At 47.3% G+C, this 21,644-nt stretch overlaps 1 protein-coding gene across 5 annotated transcripts in view; it reads right to left on the bottom strand.

The window, feature by feature from the left end:
- NCOA1 (nuclear receptor coactivator 1) overlaps window positions 1-21,644 on the bottom strand; it is a 217,472-nt gene that overhangs the window by 23,742 nt on the left and 172,086 nt on the right. For all 5 annotated transcript variants that reach the window (XM_053383790.1, XM_053383786.1, XM_053383787.1 and 2 more), the window contains exons 11-13: window positions 11,117-11,285; window positions 8,410-8,595; window positions 1,408-1,534 (exon numbers count right to left, since the gene is read on the bottom strand). In XM_053383790.1, the coding sequence (XP_053239765.1) occupies window positions 1,408-1,534; window positions 8,410-8,595; window positions 11,117-11,285 (482 nt within the window). The remainder of the gene's footprint in view (window positions 1-1,407; window positions 1,535-8,409; window positions 8,596-11,116; window positions 11,286-21,644) is intronic.

Raw genomic sequence — 21,644 nt, forward strand, 5'->3', positions numbered from 1 at the left:
TTTCTGTCCTGAAAACTCTGCCTTCCCAAGACAGCATGCAGTTTGCTCCCTGCTCCAATCCCCCTTTCCCACTGCAGTGAGAAAAATGGTTGTTTCCATATCCAAGGACAAGGACCATGGAAGGGGTGTGTTGGCATGTAGCTGCAAGCTGAGAAGGAAGTTGTGTGCCGTCTCTCAATTCAAGCAGAATATTAACTTACAGAAGCAATAGCTTGGGGGCTAAGAAATGCTCTGGCTTAGCCGTTCTATCCATGCTTGGGCTGGTGGTTTATCTCCCCCAGGCAAACTGTAAACGGGAAGTAAAGATGACCAGATAGAGATTATATATCCTAGTTTGTGTGGGGAGAGACAGGCCACCAGACCAGGTCTGGACGCAGTGGCACTAAGGGTTTGCCCACATTTCCGCTTGCCCTATGCCAGAATTTGAGCGGTTTCCCTCTTGCCCTGCGCCCTTTCCTAGGGCTTGTTGTTGTTTAGTCGTTTAGTCGTGTCCGACTCTTCGTGACCCCATGGACCAGAGCACGCCAGGCACCTCTGTCCTCCACTACCTCCCGCAGTTTAGTCAAACTCATGCTGGTAACCTCGAAAACACTATCCAACCATCTCATCCTCTGTCGCCCCCTTCTCCTTGTGCCCTCCATCTTTCCCAGCATCAGTGTCTTCTCCAGGGAGTCTTCTCTTCTCATGAGGTGGCCAAAGTACTGGAGCCTCAGCTTCACAATCTGTCCTTCCAGTGAGCACTCAGGGCTGATTTCATTAAGAATGGATGCATTTGATCTTCTTGCAGTCCATGGGACTCTCAAGAGTCTCCTCCAGCACCATAATTCAAAAGCATCAATTCTTCGGCGATCAGCCTTCTTTATGGTCCAGCTCTCACTTCCATACATTTTCCTAGGGCTAAATCGGAGCAAACATCTATCTGGAGAAAACCTGAAATGCCGTTTGCTCCAACTGAGTGCTAAAAAGTGCTTTTCCCCAGGGGGAAGTGAGAAGAAGCCTTCAGCCAGACCAGGGCTGAGCTCCAGTTAGCACTGCAGCAGCAAGACTGTGGAAGGTGCACAAATCTTTCTCCCAGTTTCTGGCCTGGATCTGAATCTGTTTTTATATTTATAGCTTTTTTATATATATAAAAAAATCATGTTTATAATATGCAATTGTTTCTAGCTGCTTTTATATATGATACTGTTTTATGTGTGCCATTATACTGGAAATGGTTTCAAGATGCCTCGCAAGAAGCAATTAACAGATGAAACGAAATGAAAAACACCTACGGATATTGCGCATGGACATTTGCCTCCAAAGCTGGTCCCAGGGTGGCCAGCTGCATGTTGACATCTGCCCATAAACTCTGCCTGGAATCTCCAACAAGCAACAGGAGGGTGGCAGCAGGGAAGCCCCTATACTTACTCGTCCGGTTTGCTCATAGGTCCCCGATTAATGGAGGTCATGGGGTTGTCCGCCCACGGGATCTGCTCCCCGATTGTTGGCTGACCAAACTGATGATCTGTGACTCCCAGTTCCAGCTCAGGCAATCCTGCGGGGAGGGAGGAGGGAGGAGAGAAGAGAAGTTAAATGGCAGGATCCCACCCTATACTGGTTGGGAACTTCAGCGGGTGCAGAATTCAGCAACCAGGTTGCTCACCGGAGCAAGATGGTTTGAGCATATTACACCGATCCTGGTCCAACTGCACTGGCTACCAATTAGTTTCTGGGCCCAATTCAAAGTGGTGGTTCGGACCTATAAAGCCTTAAATGGCTCAGGATCGCAAAGAGAACAACAACTACCAGACTTGATGGATTACTGTATTTTAATATTTTGTTGGAAGCCGCCCATAGTGGCTGGGGAAGCCCAGCTAGATGGGTGGGGTATAATTAATTAATTAATTAATTAATAATAATAATAAACCTCAAGCACCGCCTCTTCCCATACGAACCTACCCGGACCCTGAGATCATCTTCTGATGCCCTCCTTCATGTGCCTCTTCCATGAGAGGTCAGGAGGGTGGCAGCACGAGAGCGGGGCCTTCTCTGTGGTGGCTCCCTGTCTGTGGAATGCTCTCCCCAAGGAGGTCCACCTGGCGCCTTCACTATACACCTTTAGGCACCAGGCAAAAACGTCCCTTTTTAACCAGGCCTTTACCTGACTTGATCTACATCCTATACCCTTTTTAAAAAATGCTGGGTCTTTTGGTGTTTTTTCAATTGGTTTGTTGGTTTTGTTTTGATTTTATGTATTTGATATTCTATGTAAACCGCCCTGAGACCTTCAGGCATAGGGCGGTGTAGAAACTAACTAACTAACTAACTAACTAAGATGATGATGATGATGATAATAATACTACTACTACTACTACTACTACTACTAATAATAATAATAATAATAATGTGGTGGGACTAAAAGAGAGGGTGGGAGGACATCAAGGATGGCGGTGGCCACGGCTAATTAGAAGTGGAAGCCAGTTTAGCACATCTATAATAATAATAATAATAATAATAATAATAATAATAATAATTTTTTATTTATACCTCACCCTTCCTGGTTCAGAAAACCGGGCTCAGGGCAGCTAACAACAAATTTAAAACATTTAATTGATGAAAGAAAAAAACAGCATAAAATATGAATAACAATAATTTCAGAATTCAAAAATAAATTTAGGGAGGAAATCCATCCAATAAACATTAGATGGTCACCAGGGCTAGCTGGCTGAATTGGTCCTACTTGGGCCAGCGAAGAGGCCAGGGGAGAATTAGCTGTGGGATCCCAGAGTGGGTAATCTTCATAAAAAGGGGAGGGGGAAGGAAGGAAGGGGAATAAAAAATCAGGCTGAAATCAAATTAAAGGCCAGATGGAATAGCTCTGTCTTACAGGCCCAACCGAAGGAGGTTAAATCCTGAAGGGCCCTGGTCTCATGGGACAGAGCATTCCACCAGGTCAGAGCCATCACTGAGAAGGCCCTGGTGGAGGATAGTCTGACTTCCTTAGAGCCCAGGACCTCTAAACTATGGATATTCATGGACCTTAAGGTCCTCTGGGGGGCAGACCAGGAGAGGTGATCATTTATTAATTAAATTTGTACGCTGCCCTTTGTCTGCAGATCTCAGGGCGGTTTACGGCATAAAAAAATACAAGACAAAACACACAAAATACATAATAAAAGCAAGAGCAAAACAAATAGGTTTTGAACTAGATGCTCCTGCAGTAGAAGACCCAGCCAAAATGCTTCCTTAAGCCTTCCAAGGAATGGAAACAGGTCGCTGGGGAGTGAATGACAAAACCAGGATAGTGTGTGTGTGTGTGTGTGTGTGTGTGAGAGAGAGAGAGAGAGAGAGAGAGGTTGAGATAGACATCAGTGCATCAGGAGCTATGTTGATAGTGGAAAATGAGAAATCTGTGAGCAAGACTTTTATTCCTTTTCAAAGGGCCTCATTTTAAACTGAAGTGTTTTTACACACACACACACACACACACACACACACACACACACACACGTTTAAGGAATAATATTTCCAAGACTAACTGGGGCTAATGAGGCTGCTAACGTAAAAGCTTTATTATTTTAAAATTGAATTCAATTTGTGCTCTTCAGCCACACGCCTGGTGTAAGAAGTTGAAAAGGCAGCGCAGGGTGAAATCTAAATGAGCGTAGGCATGTTCATCCAGATGGCTCTGCCTGCTCAGGATGGGAGAGACAAAGCCGCATTAAAGGTTTGCTGCGGACTGCCAATTAATTGGCCCAGTCTTTTAGCCGATGCATTAACAGATCCTTCCAAGGGCCTTTAGAGTTCCACAAGAGACATCGCTTCAAATCCCCGCAAGCGGGGATGAGCCAATCAGAAGCAATGCTGCAAATGCTCAAAAACTTCCACCCAGGATGGCAAATTCTCTTCTTAATTATGGGCCAAAGTGATGGGGAAACTGTGTTTATTATGCATGAGATAAGAGAGAAGAGGCAGGGCTTGCCAAAGGCACTGAAAGGTCTACTTGGTTGCCCAAAGCAGAAAATCTAAACCACTAGCATTCCCTCCAACATTTCTACAACGAAAATAGGGGCGTCCTATAGGGACACGGGTGGCGCTGTGGGTTAAACCACAGAACCTAGGGCTTGCCTATCAGGAGGTCGGCGGTTCGAATCCCCGCGACGGGGTGAGCTCCTGTTGCTCAGTCCCTGCTCCTGCCAACCTAGCAGTTCAAAAGCACATCAAAGTGCAAGTAGATAAATAGGTACTGCTCTGGCGGGAAGGTAAAGGGCGTTTCCATGCACTGCTCTGGTTCGCCAGAAGCGGCTTAGTCACGCTGGCCACATGACCCGGAAGCTGTACGCCGGCTCCCTCGGCCAATAAAACGAGATGAGCGCCACAACCCCAAAGTCGGCCATGGCTGGACCTAATGGTCAGGGGTCCCTTTACCTTTACCCTTTATTCCATAATAATAAAAATACAATTGTTATTATTGTACCCCGCCCATCTGTCTGGATTGCCCCAGCCACTCTGGGTGGCTCCCAACATATATAAAAAAAATAACAAAACATTAAAACATTTCAAAACTGCCTTCAGATGTCTTCTAAAGGTTGTAGAGTTACTCATCCCATTGGCTTGGGGGTCGCACTAGTTCCCAAAGTGAGTGGTAGCACCCTCACCTCCACAGGGGCAAGGGGGAAGGTGTAAATAAATGGCTCTCAGACTTTGGAAAGCTAGAGCAAGTTCATCAATTTTGCTGACTTAATTAAACTGAGTGGTTTCAATTGGATTTTGAAGAAATGTGCAATTACCATATTTTTCGCTCTATAGGACGCACCTTTCCCCCTCCAAAAATGAAGGGGAAATGTGTGTGCGTCCTATGGAGCGAATGCAGGCTTCAGGCAGCTATCCGCAAGCCTTTGGAGCGCGGTGGGAGTTCCCGCTGCGCTCGGAAGGCATGCGGATAGCTGCCTGTTCTGGGGGCTGGGGTCAGCTCGGGCATCCCCCGCCCCTAGCCCCGCAAGCTCCGGGAGCAGCGGCGAGGTTGCGTGCAATTTTGCCGCCGCTCCTGGACCGGGGGGGGGGGAATAAATGCCCCCTTTATTCCCCCCCTAAAAACTAGGTGCGCCCTATGGTCCAGTGCGCACTATGGAGCGAAAAATACGGTAATTGTTGCTGAAGTTTATTGTGCTGTTATCTCCCGTTGCGGGTCACAGAAACTGTTATTCTGAATGATGCTTTTAATAGGGTAGGGTACGGGGAAATTGGGGGTAATTCTATGGAGCCCTGAAAACGTCTGGGGACCCCGATCTAGAGCTTTGCCCTGGTTTTGAATATCTGCTTAGCTGGCCGAGCCCTGGCCATCAAGATCTCCTCCCGTGGATGGGCAACACTGCTGATAATGCGAAACCCGCAAAGTGCACGCCACAGCCATGGGTTAGAGAGCGAAGTCGAGCAGGTTTTGTTCTTGCGCTGGCTATGCAGCAGAGATGAAGTGTTCGCAAGGGTTGCCAGGCAACAGGAAAATAAAGGGAGCACTGGCAACAGCAGCGGCGCTGCCAACTTACAGCTGAGCAAGGATATGCGCCACGTGGGGGGAGAGTGGCTCAGGTGCGCACTCCACCCATAGGGTGTCGCCCACCCAGCTGCCCCTGGGAAGTGCAACGGGAAAGCAAACCCAGAGATGATCTTAGCTGTGTATCTTGCCTTTCCAGAGGCCAAACCAAACATCCTTCCCGAACATGCTAGCAAGCACAATCACATGGCGTCCTTTCCTTTCTAAGCTCCGAGAACAAGTTGTTTGCTGCTCGTGAAAGACAAGGCGTATACCCACCCCAAGACTGTTTGTGTGTGTTTTAAAAACAGTCGCTCCAGGAGACCAAAACTTGCTTGTGAGCATCCTGCATCACCTGACTGACCGCAGTTGGAGACAGAAGGCAGTGCTCGGTAGCCTTTTCGTCTGAGACAGCATAGCTGTTTCCTAACATTCTGTCCCCTTGAGGTAGCACAGATCTACCATTCTTGCCATTTGTTTAAAAAAACCCAAAACCAAGCAAATAAACCTTCAACCAGATTATTTTTATGAGCAGTCATCTTGCGAGCCAGATAAAAATACAGTCATACCTCGAGTTACAGACGCTTCAGGTTGCGCGTTTTCGGGTTGCGCACTGCACTGAACCCGGAAGTACCGGAGCGGGTTACTTCTGGGTTTCAGCGTGCAGATGCGGCGCTGCGGGTTGCAAACGTGCCTCCTGCACGGATCACGTTTGCAACCTGAGCATCCACTGTATTTGATTTCTTTTACATCTGACTTTTAAAAAAATATTAACGCTACAGCTTTCTTTTTAACATTAGCCCTGCTATGCTCGGATAACCTCTAACTCAGTTAATATCTAAACAGAATCTATGCCTCTGCCACATACACTGAGTTTAGAAGAGGCTTTCCTTTGTAAATCAAGAACCAATTTGATCCGTTTGTCAGACATGAATATTTACGCTCTAGACGCCAAATGCAGGCAATTTCATTTTCGTCGGATGAAAACAACCTGCTCTAGTCTGCTCTGCTTAATCTATCAGATCTTGCTTTGATCTCTCAGTGGTGAGACGGAGATACGGGTGGGGCTGTGCTAAGTGAATCTCAAAGGACAGGCTGCTTGGGTGTGAGCGCCATGGACTGCTTGAATATTCCCTCCAGCTCACACTGCATCATAGGTTTTGTAGTGTTTAGAAATACCGAAAACCTTTTTCATCTGTCTGATGGTTGTGCTGCAGGATTGGCTTGGCAGTGGATGAAATGGTCAGAAACTCTGCACTCAACCTCAGTTCTGCTTTCCGTGGATTTTGGCAGCAGCAATACAGGAGCGCATCAGAAGAAGCTCCTTGTTGCACAATTCCCCAAACGGGAGTGCCGATATCCAAGATGTGGCGACACTGACAAAATGAGGGGCTTTGGGATTTGATGTGCTGGAACCGCTAAGGCTGGGGATAATTCCTAAAGATTTCCGCACACGTTTAGAATGCCACAGAGCTGATCTCCCCGTCCTGCTAACTGGGACAATGATAGGAACTGACTTTTCTGGGTTCTGTAGCGAAGCTGCTTCCCTGCACTGACTTTCAACACAGCTCTGCTATTGTCTCCTGTGCCTTGCTTCAGGGTGAAAGACGGAGCTGGCAGGCTGGGGGGGCATTTGCTTAACATGTCAGAACTAATGCTGGGCTGACTAGGCTGCTTATTTCCCTAGCAGGTTAAGCATGACTTTTAAAGACACGTTTATTTGCTCAGGCCCTTTGGAGGGAGTTGAGTCTGTTAGTTTAATTCATCTCAGTTTCGAATTCCTATGAGGTTTTAAGGTTTCTTGAAGGTTTAAACTGCATGGTTTTACATCATGTGGGTAGACCAACCTGTGATCTTCAGATCTTTAGGCACCAGGCAAAAACATTCCTATTCAACCAGGCCTTGAGCTGGTTAACATCCTATACTCTTTTAAACAGGGACGCGGGTGCTGCTGTGGGTTAAACCACAGAGCCTAGGACTTGCCGATCAGAAGGTCGGCGGTTCGAATCCCCGCGACGGGGTGAGCTCCCGTTGCTCGGTCCCTGCTCCTGCCAACCTAGCAGTTCAAAAGCATGTCAAAGTGCAAGTAGATAAATAGGTACCGCTCCGGCCGGAAGGTAAACAGCGTTTCCGTGCGCTGCTCTGGTTCGCCAGAAGCGGCTTAGTCATGCTGGCCACATGACCCGGAAGCTGTACGCCGGCTCCCTCGGCCAATAAAGCGAGATGAGCGCCGCAACCCCAGAGTCGGTCACGACTGGACCTAATGGTCAGGGGTCTCTTTACCTTTACCTTACCCTATTAAATGTGTGTTTTGGGAAGGTTTTTGCTTTGTTTTTATTATGTATTTTGCCTTTTTTATATTGTATTTTCATGTTGTGAACTGCCCTGATGAAGGGCGGCATGCAAATTTAATAAACAAAATAAGGGTACTTTAGCAATAAACCGATGAGCATGATAACTCACAACAAAATGGGAGTGGGAGACAGACTACAGCGTGGTGAAAGTCCCTGCACAGTTGTGAGTTTTGGCGGCTCATCATTTCTCAGGCCGACTACCTCAAAGGGTCATTGGGAGAAGGACTCTACAGTGGTACCTTGGTTGAAGAACAGCTTAGTTTATGAACAACTTGGAATAAGAACGCTGCAAACTTGGAAGTCGGTGTTTTGGTTTGTGAACTTTGCCTTGGAAGCAGAACATGTTCCGCTTCCTGTTGAGTGTGTTCCATTTGTAAATTGAGTCCCCCGCCGCTATGGGAAAGCACACCTTGGTTTAAGAATGCTTTGGTTTAAGAACGGACTTCCGGAACGGATTAAGTTTGTAAACCAAGGTATCACTGTGTATTTTGTCTATTGAAAAATGCCAGGGGTCCTTCCCTCCGGTGCCACAGATGCACCTACCTGTGTCAGGCTGGAAGGGGCTTGGTCCAGGTACCGCCCCCCTGCCTTGCTCGGAAGGCAAACCAGGGTGAGGGCTGCTGCCGTTGGTTGCGGAGAAAGGCGCCGTCCTGAGCTGAACCGGCTCCAGCGGGTCGCAGAATTCGAAGGGGGACCGGCCGGCCTGCATTCCCTGCCCACCGTTGACAGCTGGAACACAGAAATAAAAAATCAGAGCTCCGCACGGGGTGACTGTAGGCCCAGGAGCAATTAACAGGGATGTGAGAGAAGGATCAAGCTGGCATCTGGGTTGCAGAGACCTCAATGGGCTCATTCGGGACAGTACGGCTGCTCACCCTCCAGGAACCTCACTTCCAAGAGTGGCCAGGCTTAACGCCATGCATTTCAGATCAACGGTGAACAACGGTCACTTCTCTCTCCCCTCTGTGGCCCCCTAGTCCTGTGCTGTGGCCCCCTTGGAATATTCGGGGGGGGGGCAGGGGACTATATCCCCCCCACCCATTGAGAATGTAGTCTCCACCATGTGCTGGAGTTCTTGCACAGTCCACCAGAGGGCTCTCCTGACCCCTCTTCTCATCCAAACTACTCATCCAAATTAAATTGGCTTACTTTATTCTTCCTTTTTGGACCGCTGCTCTTTTCAGTTACTCTTCTCATGCAACTGCCACTAAAGCACTCAAGTTGGTTTGAACCACAAGTCCACAAGCTGAAAATCCTGACTGCAAACTTTCACATTTTTTACTTCCAAACTCTTATTTCTTCTTGTTTACCTTCCCAATAACGATTTATTTCATTTGAGAGCTTCAGAAAAGGGATGCTAAGCATTTAAACAGACAAGCTTATTTTTTGCAAAAAGTTCTTCAGATTTTTAAAAAATGTTGCCAACTTGACAAGTGTTTTGGGTTTAATGGAATCTACTTGTTTGCCTTAACCAGATCTGGCCATATAGATATACTCCAATATCCACTTCCTACAACTTAATTTTTTTGCTGTATACATTTCAGGGTCCACTCCAAACCATTCCAAAAGATCATTTTGTCTTCTGGACCATCTCCAAGGCATGTGTAAGCTTTTGTATCACACAATGCTCTTTGCCAGGAAGAACAGTTCCGTGTTAACTCAAAAGCTTGCACACTCCCGGCCAACGAAAGCCCATTCCAATAAAACAAGAATAAAAGGGAAAGTAATCACCAGCCAATGGAACTGACGGTCAACTCTAAAAGACTTTTCTGCATCACTGATGTCCCCGAATCTCCAGCAGTACAAGGAGCCCAGTCAAGTCAAAACATGCCAATGACTTCTGAATGGCCTTATAAGCTGGATTTTCTGCAGGCATTCAGATCCTTGTAATAAGGATTTTTAGCATGCAAGGAACAAGCTTGGGTGGAAAGCAGCTGTCTGACGTTTGCCCCGGGAATTTATGGAGAGGGGATGGAAGACACAGGGCATCTTGGGAACTGACAGCACTTTTTCAGACCTCCTGACTATGGGAAGGCAAAGCTCCCTCCTTTGATGCGTCTTGTGGCTGTCACTCACAAATGTCACTAGGGCTCAAGAATCTCCTCTCTTGACCTGAGGTGGGCCACTCTCATCCAGTGGCTGTTGACCCTCTGTTTTAAGTGTTGCTCAACAATGGCAAAATCAAGCAAATGAATGCTTCTTTCCTGTGAGTGAGTCCTTTTATTTTGGTTTACAGCCAACATGGTGAATGCCAGACGATTTGAGGATGCAACCCCAATCATCCATCACCCCTGGCTATGCTGGCTGGGGCTGAAGGAGCGCCTCCACCCCCATCGTCCAGCCTGGACACTGAGGTCCAGCTCCGAGGGCCTTCTGGCGGTTCCCTCCCTGCGAGAAGCCAAGTTACAGGGAACCAGGCAGAGGGCCTTCTCGGTGGTGGCGCCTGCCCTGTGGAATGCCCTCCCATCAGATGTCAAGGCAATAAGCAACAACCAGACTTTTGAAAGACATCTGAAGGCAGCCCTGTTTAAGGAAGTTTTTAATGTTTAATGCTGCATTGTGTGTGTGTGTGTGTGTGTGTGTGTGTGTGTGTGTGTATTGGGAGATGCCCAGAGTGGCTGGGGAAACCCAGCCAGATGGGTGGGGTATAAATAACAAAATATTTTTATTATGATATATGATCGGAGTTGCAGAGCTACAGCTTACGAGGCCAGGTGGCAACAGGACATTTCTTACGTGGGGCACATTCTTCCGTCTCAGCAACACCCACAAGAGAGAAGACTAAGGGAAGATTAGGCAAACTTCTCTTCCTGGTCAAGTCACCTACTCCATGCATGTGACAAGGTAGGCTTTTGCCTCCCCGACACAATAAATTAGTTCATGTACAAGACGAAACTGCATTTTTGACAGCTTAAATTGATAGGAAATTGGCCCAGGACTCTAGCCAACACTTAACCTGCCCATCTCCTAGCTTAGGATCCGAGTAGTTAAATCGTAAGCCTGCCCAAGCTAAACACGGCCAAATCAAGCTTGCTTTTTATAAAGTGTTGGGGTTGGTTGCAGAATTTGGAAGGAGAATTCCCCCTGCCTCTTTCTCCTCAACCAACACCTGGCATTCAGCACGCCAATGCAATGGTATCAGGCCCCAGTCTATCAGACACATTGTGAAGAACGTGGATTAAGAGCATGTACGAGAAAGTTAGAACAGGGAGTTACAGAAAGGGAAGAAAGGCTTCACAGAAGTACGTACAGCTCATCCCGGTGGGAGTTCTTGCGGCGGTGCCAGGCTGGAGGGAGGGGGTCAGGATCTCTGACTTGATGGCAATGCCGCCACTTTCGGCAGCCTCCGACCCGCACAGTCCTGGTGGCAGCTGAGCTTTCTCCAGCGACGGCAGAATCTGGTCAAGGTCCGACGCAAACTGAAGGAAGGAAGCAAGGCCACAGGTCAGCCACGGAAGCTCCGAGGGCAGCCACAGGTGGAACAAGAAACCAACCACAAGCCTTTTGCTCTGGCCTGGATGGCGCAAATTCGCAAAAGCCCTGAACAACCTGGGTCCCCTCCTTATGCTCCATCCTGATAAGAACACTTCTGGGGGGTTCCCCACACTTCTGAAGTTCAGTTGGCCTTCCCCAAAGACCGAGCCTTTAGCACTGTCCTGTGGAACTCCCTGCCAGTAGAGGTTTGGCAGGAATAATGGCAGCTGGCTTTCAGACATATTCGGAAAACCACGTCATTCAGACAGGCCTGTGAAATGTTCATTAAATGAAAAAAACTATATTGATGTTTTTATGCTAAATACTATGCTGATTGAGATAGTTTCCTGGCTATGTTTCTGTATAAAGCTTCCAGAATGGCAAACAATCAGTAATAAAATTGTAATAATGCAGCATAAACTTAAGACCATTGCGTCCATTTAGCTCAGTGTTGTCTACAAGGATCAACATTGGCTCTCCAGGATTTCACAGCAGGAGTCTCTCCCAGGCCTATAAGGAGATGCTGAGGATTGGGACCTTCTGCATGCCAAGCAGGTGCTTTAAAAGGTAAAGGGACCCCTGACCATTAGGTCTAGTCGTGGCCGACTCTGGGGTTGCGGCTCTCATCTTGCTTTATTGGTCAAGGGAGCTTCTGGGTCATGTAGTGTACAGCTTCCGGGTCATGTGACCAGCAGGACTAAGCCGCTTCTGGCGAACCAGAGCAGCACTCAGAAACGCCATTTACCTTCCCGCCGGAGCGGTACCTATTTATCTACTTGTACTTTGACGTGCTTTTGAACTGCTAGGTGAGCAGGAGCAGGGACCGAGCAACGGGAGCTTACACCGTCGCGGGGATTAGAACCGCCGACCTTCTGATCGGCAAGTCCTAGGCTCTGTGGTTTAACCCACAGCGCCACCTGCGTCCCCAGGTGCTTTACCACTGAGCTAAAATCCTTCCCCTTTCTTCTCTGCAAGTACAGTGGTACTTTGGTTTAAGAACAGCTTAGTTTATGAGCAACTTGGATTAAGAACGCTGCAAACCCAGAAGTAGGTGTTTTGGTTTGTGAACTTTGCCTTGGAAGTAGAACATGTCCCATTTGTAAATGGAGTCCCCCGCTGCTATGGGAAAGCGCGCCTTGGTTTAAGAACGCTTTGGTTTAAGAACGGACGGATTAAGTTCGTAAACCACGGTACCACTTTTATTTCAAACAATGCTTAATTAAAAAACAAACAAACCATGATCTAGAAAGTTCTGCATTGGAGGTCAGAAGCTGTTGTATATTCTACATGGACCACATCCTGCAGAAACCCAGCAGTAATTTGACATTTGGCTGGATGGCAACATACAGCCTCCAACCAGAAAAATAATAATAAATTGTTTCCTTAAAGGTGCTAAGTGTAGGGGGGAAATGCTGTATGGAAGAAGCTGGGCCTGCAGTTACAGCAACTGCAGTGTTCAGTTTCCCCGGTCTGTTCCAGGCACACACCGTGCCTGGACAAATCAGATAAGTCCGCCGCCGTAATGTAACGGAAGAAAAGGGAAGGGTATGAGTTACGTTCAGTTTGATCCAGAGAGTGATAGCACATCACAGGCTCAGAAGAAAGTGAACATCCAGAAACATTCCGAGAGTGAAAACATTGGCAAGGTGAGGTGGGCTTTTCTTTGAGCAGAAACTGTTCCAGTTTGGAAACAAGACATTTCAACTCTCACACCCACAGAGCAAGATGTTTGAAATGCTGAATCAGTCGGTCTCTCTCTCTCTCTCTCACACACACATATTCACACGCATGGGGAACAGTTTCATAACCAGGAGCCTGCAGAGAGAGAAAGAGAGCAGCCATATCTACCAGGTGGGAGTTCTGCATCCACTGTGCTCAGGAAAACACAGGCACACATTTCTGCTTATTTGTATTCTGAAAAACATGAGATTGCTGGCTCATCTTTTTGTACCTGGGCATTTCCTCTGAGACCACCACATGATGGCCCACAGGGCATCATCTCAAGAAAGGTTCCCTCTTGCGGAAGAGAGAGACAACAAATGCCTCGTCCACTTGCCACCCCGGCATTAAAAACTATCAAAAGTTACTTGCATTAAAAGCTACTTGTAATTAAAAGCTATTTTGGAAACCTGAACATCTTTTTGGTGGACTAGAATTTTTTTTTAAAATTGCTTACACTATCGGCTTGGCCACTTTCTTTTAAAAAAATTTTTTTTTAATTAATTTCCAAAAATAAAGAAAAAGAAAAAAACACAAGAGATAAACTTACATCAAAATGTCATACAGTTCCATGTGTTGAGATTACACTGAATCTCATTGACTTTCCTCCCCCATCCCATCTATGGGTCCACTTAATTCTATTTTAACCGCATATCCATATTTCTCCAATTATTTTGTCTTCCTAAATAATCCACATTTACACTTTCATTACAAGTGTATTTAGAATCCTGCTAATGTTTTGACCTGTTTAACAATGCTTAAACTAACATTTGTTAAAAGACCAGAAGCCTTTTTAATTAGGAATTATAGGTACCAAGATCCCAAAAGAAACTGTTCATGTATGCTACGGCCGCCGCGCGGATGTCCATTGCCCAGAGACGGAAGGAGGAGACAACCCCGGTGAAAGAGGAATGGCAAATCAAGTTGACGGACTATGCCGAAATGGCAAAGTTATCTGGGAAGCTCAGGGACCAAGAGGACGAGCAATTTAAAGAAGAATGGGAAATGTTCATAATGTATATACAAAAATATTGCAAACAAGGCTGAGCCACTTTCCATGTTGCGTTCCTCCTCAAAACAATCCCTAACTTGCACTGAGCTGCACTCTTCAGAATTCCTCCTCCTGGAATGAGGCCACTCCATGGGTTTTGGAAGCTCCAAGCAATGGTGCCCCACACTCTGAGCTGAGCTCCAGCATCCTTCAGGCCCTGGGAGCTGCCTTCTCAGACAGAATGGGGATTCACTGCTTCCCCTGAACTTATTGCCACAGAAGGCTGATCGCCGAAGATTTGATGCTTTTGAATTCTGGTGCTAGAGGAGACTCTTGAGAGTCCCATGGACTGCAAGAAGATCAAACGTATCCATTCTTAAGGAAATCAGCCCTGAGTGCTCACTGGAAGGACAGATCGTGAAGCTGAGGCTCCAAGACTTTGGCCACCTCAGGAGAAGAGAAGACTCCCTGGAAAAGACCCTGATGCTGGAAAGATGGAGGGCACAAGGAGAAGGGGACGACAGAGGACGAGATGGTTGGATGGTGTTCTCGAAGCTACCAGCATGAGTTTGACCAAACTGCTGGAGGCAGTGGAAGACAGGAGTGCCTGGCGTGCTCTGGTCCATGGGGACACGAAGAGTCGGACACGACTAAACAACAACAACAACAACAAGCTCATGTGTGGGTTGCTTGAGTTGCAGCTGAATTGTTCCCAGGTCCCCTGTCAAGATCAACCTTCCCCTGTGCTCTTGATCAAGGGAAGCACATAGACCCAAGATGCTGTTGGATAGTAAATGCCTCCCCACAATGGGTGAAAGATCTTAGCTACAGCTGCTTTGTCTGCTAAGGATGGGCCCTCGAATGGGTATTGATGCAGGACAGCTATGTCTCATTAGCTCAGATCCCAGGTTCATTCCCTCCCTCTCTCAGATCAAAATTTCTCCACAGTTATTTGTAAGAAAAACTGCAAGAGACAGCCTTGTCTGCTTAGATTCATTCCATCTCTCCCTCCTCTCTGTCTCTTCACTGACACATTTTAGCAAATCTCCTCAACAAAGGAATAAGCTCTGGAAATGCACTTGAAGGTGGGAATGTGATCTAAGGAGACAATCGGAGAGGAAATGATATAATGAGAAACCAAGCCCATCACGGTGCCTTAAGAAATAAGGGTTTACTTGCATCGTTTTGCTCAACAAGTGTAAAACAAAGCACTCTCCGTTTAACACAACCAGCTCTGGCTATTGTATGCTATACTACTGCATACATACTATAGCTAGAGTAGCCATGAGCTGAGGCTGGTGCAGTTCAAAACTTCTGGAGGGCACCAGGCTGGCGAAGTTTACAATTAATGACTTGGGTAATTTGCATGCTGCTTTCATCGTGATTGATAGAATGAATGAATCTTTATTTGCGTCAGCAATAAAACAACAGTAGGATATACAAAGAATAGAAATAAAAAGTCATTTATATAAAATACATTTTAGGGTTTTTAATCAATAGTCAAATAGTGGATCTTATTCTGATTGCCTCAGCTAAAAACCTTTTGCTGTCACCTGCTCATCTTGATCTGCCAAGAGAAAGGACACTGTGGCAGTGGACGGGCGACCCAGAATGGACATTTGGAGCAGATGGTTTACTTAGCAGAAGTGCCACAGAAGCCCCTCTCTAAATAGGGATATAGCTGCCATTTAGGCCAAGGCCAGGCTGGCATTTGGGATCTTGAACGCCCATAAGGTACACCTCTCAAAAGCAGTCCTGCTCTCAGCATCTCAGAAGCAACAAAGAGCAAAGGTCCAGAAGGCAGGGAAAAGCAAAGTCTTACAGAGTCATGGAAATCAGTGCAAAGGCCACCGAGTTTAAGCCTCTGTAATGGCAGGATTACAAAGGCTAAAAGAAAGCAACAGGGAAACAACCCAACAGAGAAAAACTAACAAGTAGCGGAGATGTAGAGCACTTTCCAGACCAGGAACAGCTAGGAGGGAAATGCTCTGCATGTAGAATGCTGCTGCTTTTTGGAGTGGCGAGGGGGAATCACATTACCCTGATCCTGAAATCACCACACTATGAATTTCTGAGCCCTATTCAAGGCATCAGCATTAGTATCCAAAGCCCCAAACGAAAGGATCCTGAGAGAATGCCTTCGCCCTCCACAACTGCCCTGCCCAACTATTAAGGTTCTGCAAAGAATGCCCTGCTTGTTATTCCAGCTTCAGCTTCTGTGGGGCTGGCGGTGATGTGCGACAGAGTCTTCTTGGTGGTGGCCCCCCCGTTATGCAGCTCCCTCCCAAATGACATGCAGTTGTTCCACACGTAGGCCTTGTTTAGGCACTTTCTGTTTAACTTGGATCCTTGGAATGTAGCCAACCTTCTCGGCTGACTGTGTTTCCTTTCCAGGTGACTGCGGTTCCTATTCCGCTTTCATTTCTGGCTAGGTTTTTAACTGGTTTTAAAAATGTTTTGTAATGCTGTGCACGCGATACTGTATTGTCAGCCACTCTGCGCTCCCATTGGGAGGAAATGCAGGACTTAAGTACCAGGGGGGAAATAATAAGCAAAGAGATTTATGTTGTGCTTCCTCAGTGTTCAAAGCACTTCACACACCCTGTCTCAGAACATCACTGTAGGGAAGGCCTGGGCAATTATCCCCCTATTGCAGAAGAGGGTTCATGGCAAACTGGCTCAAGGAGCAGCGTTTTCAGTTTCAAGTCTGTGCACATGTGGCCGGGTGTGCAAGGGTCGCAGCAAGAGAGGCAGTGCCGTGCAGTGGTTAGCGTGTCTGACTAGGAACCAGAAGAGCAGGTTCTAATGCCCACTCAGCCATGAAGCTCACTGGATGGTCTTGGGGGCCAGTGGATGCCTCTCAGCCTAGCCTACCTCACAGGGATTAAATGAGGAGGGGGAGAACCAAGTACGCCACTTTGAGCTCCTTGGAGAAAAAGGCAGGGTAGAAATAGGATAGATAGATGATAGATAGATAGATAGATAGATAGATAGATAGATAGATAGATAGATGATACAGTGGTACCTCGGGTTAAGTACTTAATTTGTTCCAGAGGTCTGCTCTTAACCTGAAACTGTTCTTAACCTGAAGCACCATTTTAGCTAATGGGGCCTCCTGCTGCCTCCGCAGCGCCAGAGCATGATTTCTGTTCTCATCCTGAAGCAAAGTTCTTAACCTGAAGCTCTATTTCTGGGTTAGCGGAGTCTGTAACCTGAAGCGTATGTAACCTGAAGCGTATGTAACCTGAGGTACCACTGTACAGATAGATAAGATAGCTAGATGATATACATAGATGATAGAGATAGATAATGATAGAGATAGATAGATGATAGACAGATAGCTAGATAATATAGATGATAGATAGAGACAGGCATAGCTGGCAAGTGCCCCTTATTTGAAGGGACAGTCCCTTATTCCAGCGCCATGTCCCGCTGCTGTCCCTTATTGATGGATGTCCCTTAAATGTCCCTTACATGATGTCCCTTAAATTTCAATGGAAGCAGCTCCTCTCCCTCCCTCCCTCCCTGCCGGCCAGGGAGGAGGGAGGCTCCAACTGTGTTGCTTGGCTGTGTTGCTCACCCAATAAGAAGTCTAAGAACGACTGGGGGGTGGAACTTGCATGCCTTGTGTGTGGCTAGTTTTGTTGCACGTGCTGCTGCAAACTTTGCAGTGCAAAGCCAGGCCGGGGAGCCATCTTAAGTTGAGTCTGCATAGGCCTTGTGGTGCATGTGATTCAGATTCTATTCAGTTGAACCTCTGGTTACAAAGTTGGTTGGACAGTGTTCTCGAAGCTACCAGCATGAGTTTGACCAGACTGCAGGAGGACAGGAAGACTGGAGTGCCTGGAACAGGTGAAGCTGCTGGTCCCTTATTTTCAAGGCTGCTGGTCCCTTATTTTCAAGGCTGCTGGTCCCTTATTTTCAAGGCTGCTGGTCCCTTATTTTCAAATGTGTAAGTTGACAGCTATGGAGACAGGTGATAGATAGATAAGATAGATAAATATAGATAGATAGATAGAGATGATAGATAGAGATAGATAGATGATAGAAATTGAGAGAGAGAGAGATTCAAAGGTCTGCTCTTGGACAGACCCAGAACTGTGTTGGAAAACAATGTATTTTAAGAACATTCTCTTGTGGATCTAGAGACCAGCGAGAGAGGTGCCCCCTGAAAATTTCTGCTTGAGTGCCTCTCTCCTCCAGCGACTGAGTTCATGGCACAGAGGAGATTCCGACTTGCTCACACAGTTATTATTCATTTATTTCATCCATTTATACCCAGTTCTTTAACACCAAAGGGGCTCCCGGAGCAGCTAACGTGTACAAGGGTAAAAAAAGAAGAAGCAACCAATTCAAAACACCTGCTCCCCAAGAGAGATCACTGGAAAGCAACCGGAGCACTAGGAACGCATGACAGCCCTCTTCAGACATTCCTTTGTCTGCACGCGACAAGCATCGGCAGGAGGAGGAAGCAAGGCTGAGCTGCTTGACCTGGCCTCTGCATGATGGGGGGCAACTGTCTGCTGCAGGGGGGAGCCTGCTGTACTCACATAAGCTCCCCCCTGCACACAGCCCCCCATGGAGGGTGAGAAAGCAGGTAAGGCTTGAGTGCGCTCATCCCTGCTGCTGCTTTTTGCATGGAGAAAGGGTCATCTGGAGAGGGCTTGGGAGGCACAGGAACCAGATAGGAAGCATGGTGGTGCAGGATAGGACCTGGAAAACCAGGGTTCAAATCCCCACCTGGCCACGGAGCTTGCTGGGTGACCAGGACCAGTCACTCACTCCCAGCCAAACCCACCTCGCAGCTGTGGTGAGGATGAAATGGGGAGTAGAACTATGCAGCCCCACCTTGGAGGAAAGGCTGGTTATAAATTTGACAAAAACAAACATAAAGGTAAAAGGTAAAGGACGCCTGGATGGTTAAGTCCACTCCAAAGTGACTGTGGGGTTGCGGCGCTCATCTCGCTTTCAGGCCAAGGGAGCCGGCGTTTGTCCGCAGACAGCTTTCTGGGTCATGTGGCCAGCAGGACTAAACCGCTTCTGGTGCAACGGGACACCGTGACGGCAGCCAGACCGCATGAAAACACCGTTTACCTTCCTGCCGCAGTGGTACCTATTTATCTACTTGCACTGGCGTGCTTTTGAACTGCTAGGTTGGCAGGAGCTGGGACAGAGCAACAGGAGCTCATCCCGTCGCGGGGATTCAAACCGCCAACCTTCTGATCGGCAAGCACAAGAGGCTCAGTGGTTTAGACCACAGTGCCATCCACGTCCCTAAACAAACCAAGAAACCAACAACTAGATAGGGCTGCTTCCGCAATGGGGTTTGCCCTCTCCTCTCCCTTGTGCCCCCTGAAATGGGCTCTGGGGGTGGGATCAGGAGAAACCCCCTCCCACAGAACAGCACAGGAAGGAGGGGGCTGTTCCTGTCTAGCCAAAATGCTTGCCCTGAAAAAATGATTGCCTTGGTGCACCGCTAAATTCCTCCCCAAGATTCTTTGTTTAGCTAGTCCAGTCCTGCGAATGGCTGCAATTACTCGGGACCTAGAAAGAACCTTACCCACTGCTCCCCGATCCTTCTGAACTGGAGATGCTGCCAAGGGCTGCAAGTGGTGGACCATCTGCATACAGAGCAGGTACACTAAAGGCACAGTTGTGTTTCCTAGTCCAGGACATCAAAACCAAATGGAAGCAGGGCCAGTGAAGATAAACAGTGCATCTGCTGAGCTTGACAGATCACAGGAGAGGCCTGAGCAAATCCACACATTTCAGGATATGCAAAACCTGAGCTGTTAAATCTAACACAGAGCGCCTTGCAAGACCAAAACTCTTCCCCGAGGTAAATATAATTTCAGGGGTTTCAGAAGCTTCCAAATCGGCGTATTTCAGGTGCGCAGGTTCCTTCTGGCCTGCATGGCCAAAAATGCAACTGGCACGACAGGCTTCCTGAGAAACCGAGGTGGCCCCAAAGAGACGGCCTTTGCTTCTGATTTAGCGCTGCGATGGAACATGGGAAGCTGACATACGACGAAGCTCCGTTTACAAAGTCTGGGAAGAAACCAGAGAGAGCAGGCCAGGAGCAGCTGATGGGAAGCTGTCAGCTCAAGGGCCTTTTGTGGGACAGGTTACAAAGAGAGCTGAAGTCCCACTGCCGGATGGGATCACCAAGTGGGGATTCCCAGATGAATGGGCCCCTTAATTTAATTAGGGCGCTTTAGGGCACTATTTGTTATCTGAGGCTTTCGAAGGGGCTCTGGGGCTATTCACACACAGAAGCCCCATTCTGACACAAGCCTGTAAGTGGTCTCGCACTTGAAATGTCAAACTCTCCCTGGTCTGTTTGATAAAAAGGATTAACACAGTCTTATCCATGTTGTCATCTTCCTCAGCTGGAGAAGAAAAGAAAAGAAAGCAGTGCCCTCTCCTATTCATGGCCAATTGTAATGAATATTTATACGCCGAAATCTCTCTTGCAGGGAACCGTCATTGCCATTTCATAACTCTATTACAAGAGATAATGGTACCTTAAAGTTGCCGGTTCCCAGCCAGCGAACAGGAGGGAGACTGAAAATTCTCTTAGCTGTGCTTAGCCCATTCACAGACTCGCATCATATGAGGCTCTTGAATTCAGGAAATGTCGGGGATGAATAGCCCAAAGCCCTTTAAAAGCCTGTGAACTCCCCTGCCCTCCTATTGGTGATGCCAGAGGGGCCCCGGAAACAAGGTGTGTCTCTCTGTCATGCCAACAGAATCTACAATGCAGCCTTGCAACAGGCTTGACTGCAGAGATTTAATGCCACTGATTTAAGCAATCACTGGGCACACAATTCCTGCAAAATTTAATAAAACGAAAACACCTCAGTCCGCACGGAAGTTTGTCTTCTGCCTTACGCCATGGCAGGCACAGGCGTTGTGCCTAGCAAATAGTTCGCACCGTGGGCCTCTTTTCAGTGTGCAACTAAATTAACTGATCTTTGAAGATATGCCCACTGATGCAGGTACACTTATATGAGAACTGGGTCAGCTGCAGGACTCCATTACCAACAGTGACAACATGGGTGGTGCTTTTGAGGTCTTGCAATTTCACTATCGAAACACCTACCTTTGACTTTTGAGTCCTCAGATGCTGGTGTTGGCATGCGGCTATTACTCCATCTTACTATGATTTATACTAATAATAAATTTTTATTTATACCCCGCCCTTCCCGGTTCAGAAAACCAGGCTCAGGGCAGCTAACAACAAATTTAAAACACTTAATTGATGCTACGAAAAACAGCATAAAATACGGTATAAAACGTGAACAACAATAAAATCAAAAATCAATTTAGGGGGAAAACCCATCCAAGAAACATTAGATGATCACCAGGGCTAGCTTTATATTTGTGGTGCTTTATACCATAACATGAGCAAAACAAACCAACAAAGCTCCTTGTTCTGGGCTCTCTGGTCTGAAAGCACAGCCCCCCACCAGGACTGCTATAGTGGCATTGCATGTCTCAAAATATATGAAGAGCTGGTGGATGTAAGGAAGACCATTTCTTGCCTCTCAGTTGCCAAGTGGCAAACCTGACTTGGGTTTTCCTTTGTAGCGCA

Source organism: Podarcis raffonei, chromosome 3 (genome assembly GCF_027172205.1).
Source record: "Podarcis raffonei isolate rPodRaf1 chromosome 3, rPodRaf1.pri, whole genome shotgun sequence".
Lineage (NCBI taxonomy): Eukaryota > Metazoa > Chordata > Lepidosauria > Squamata > Lacertidae > Podarcis > Podarcis raffonei.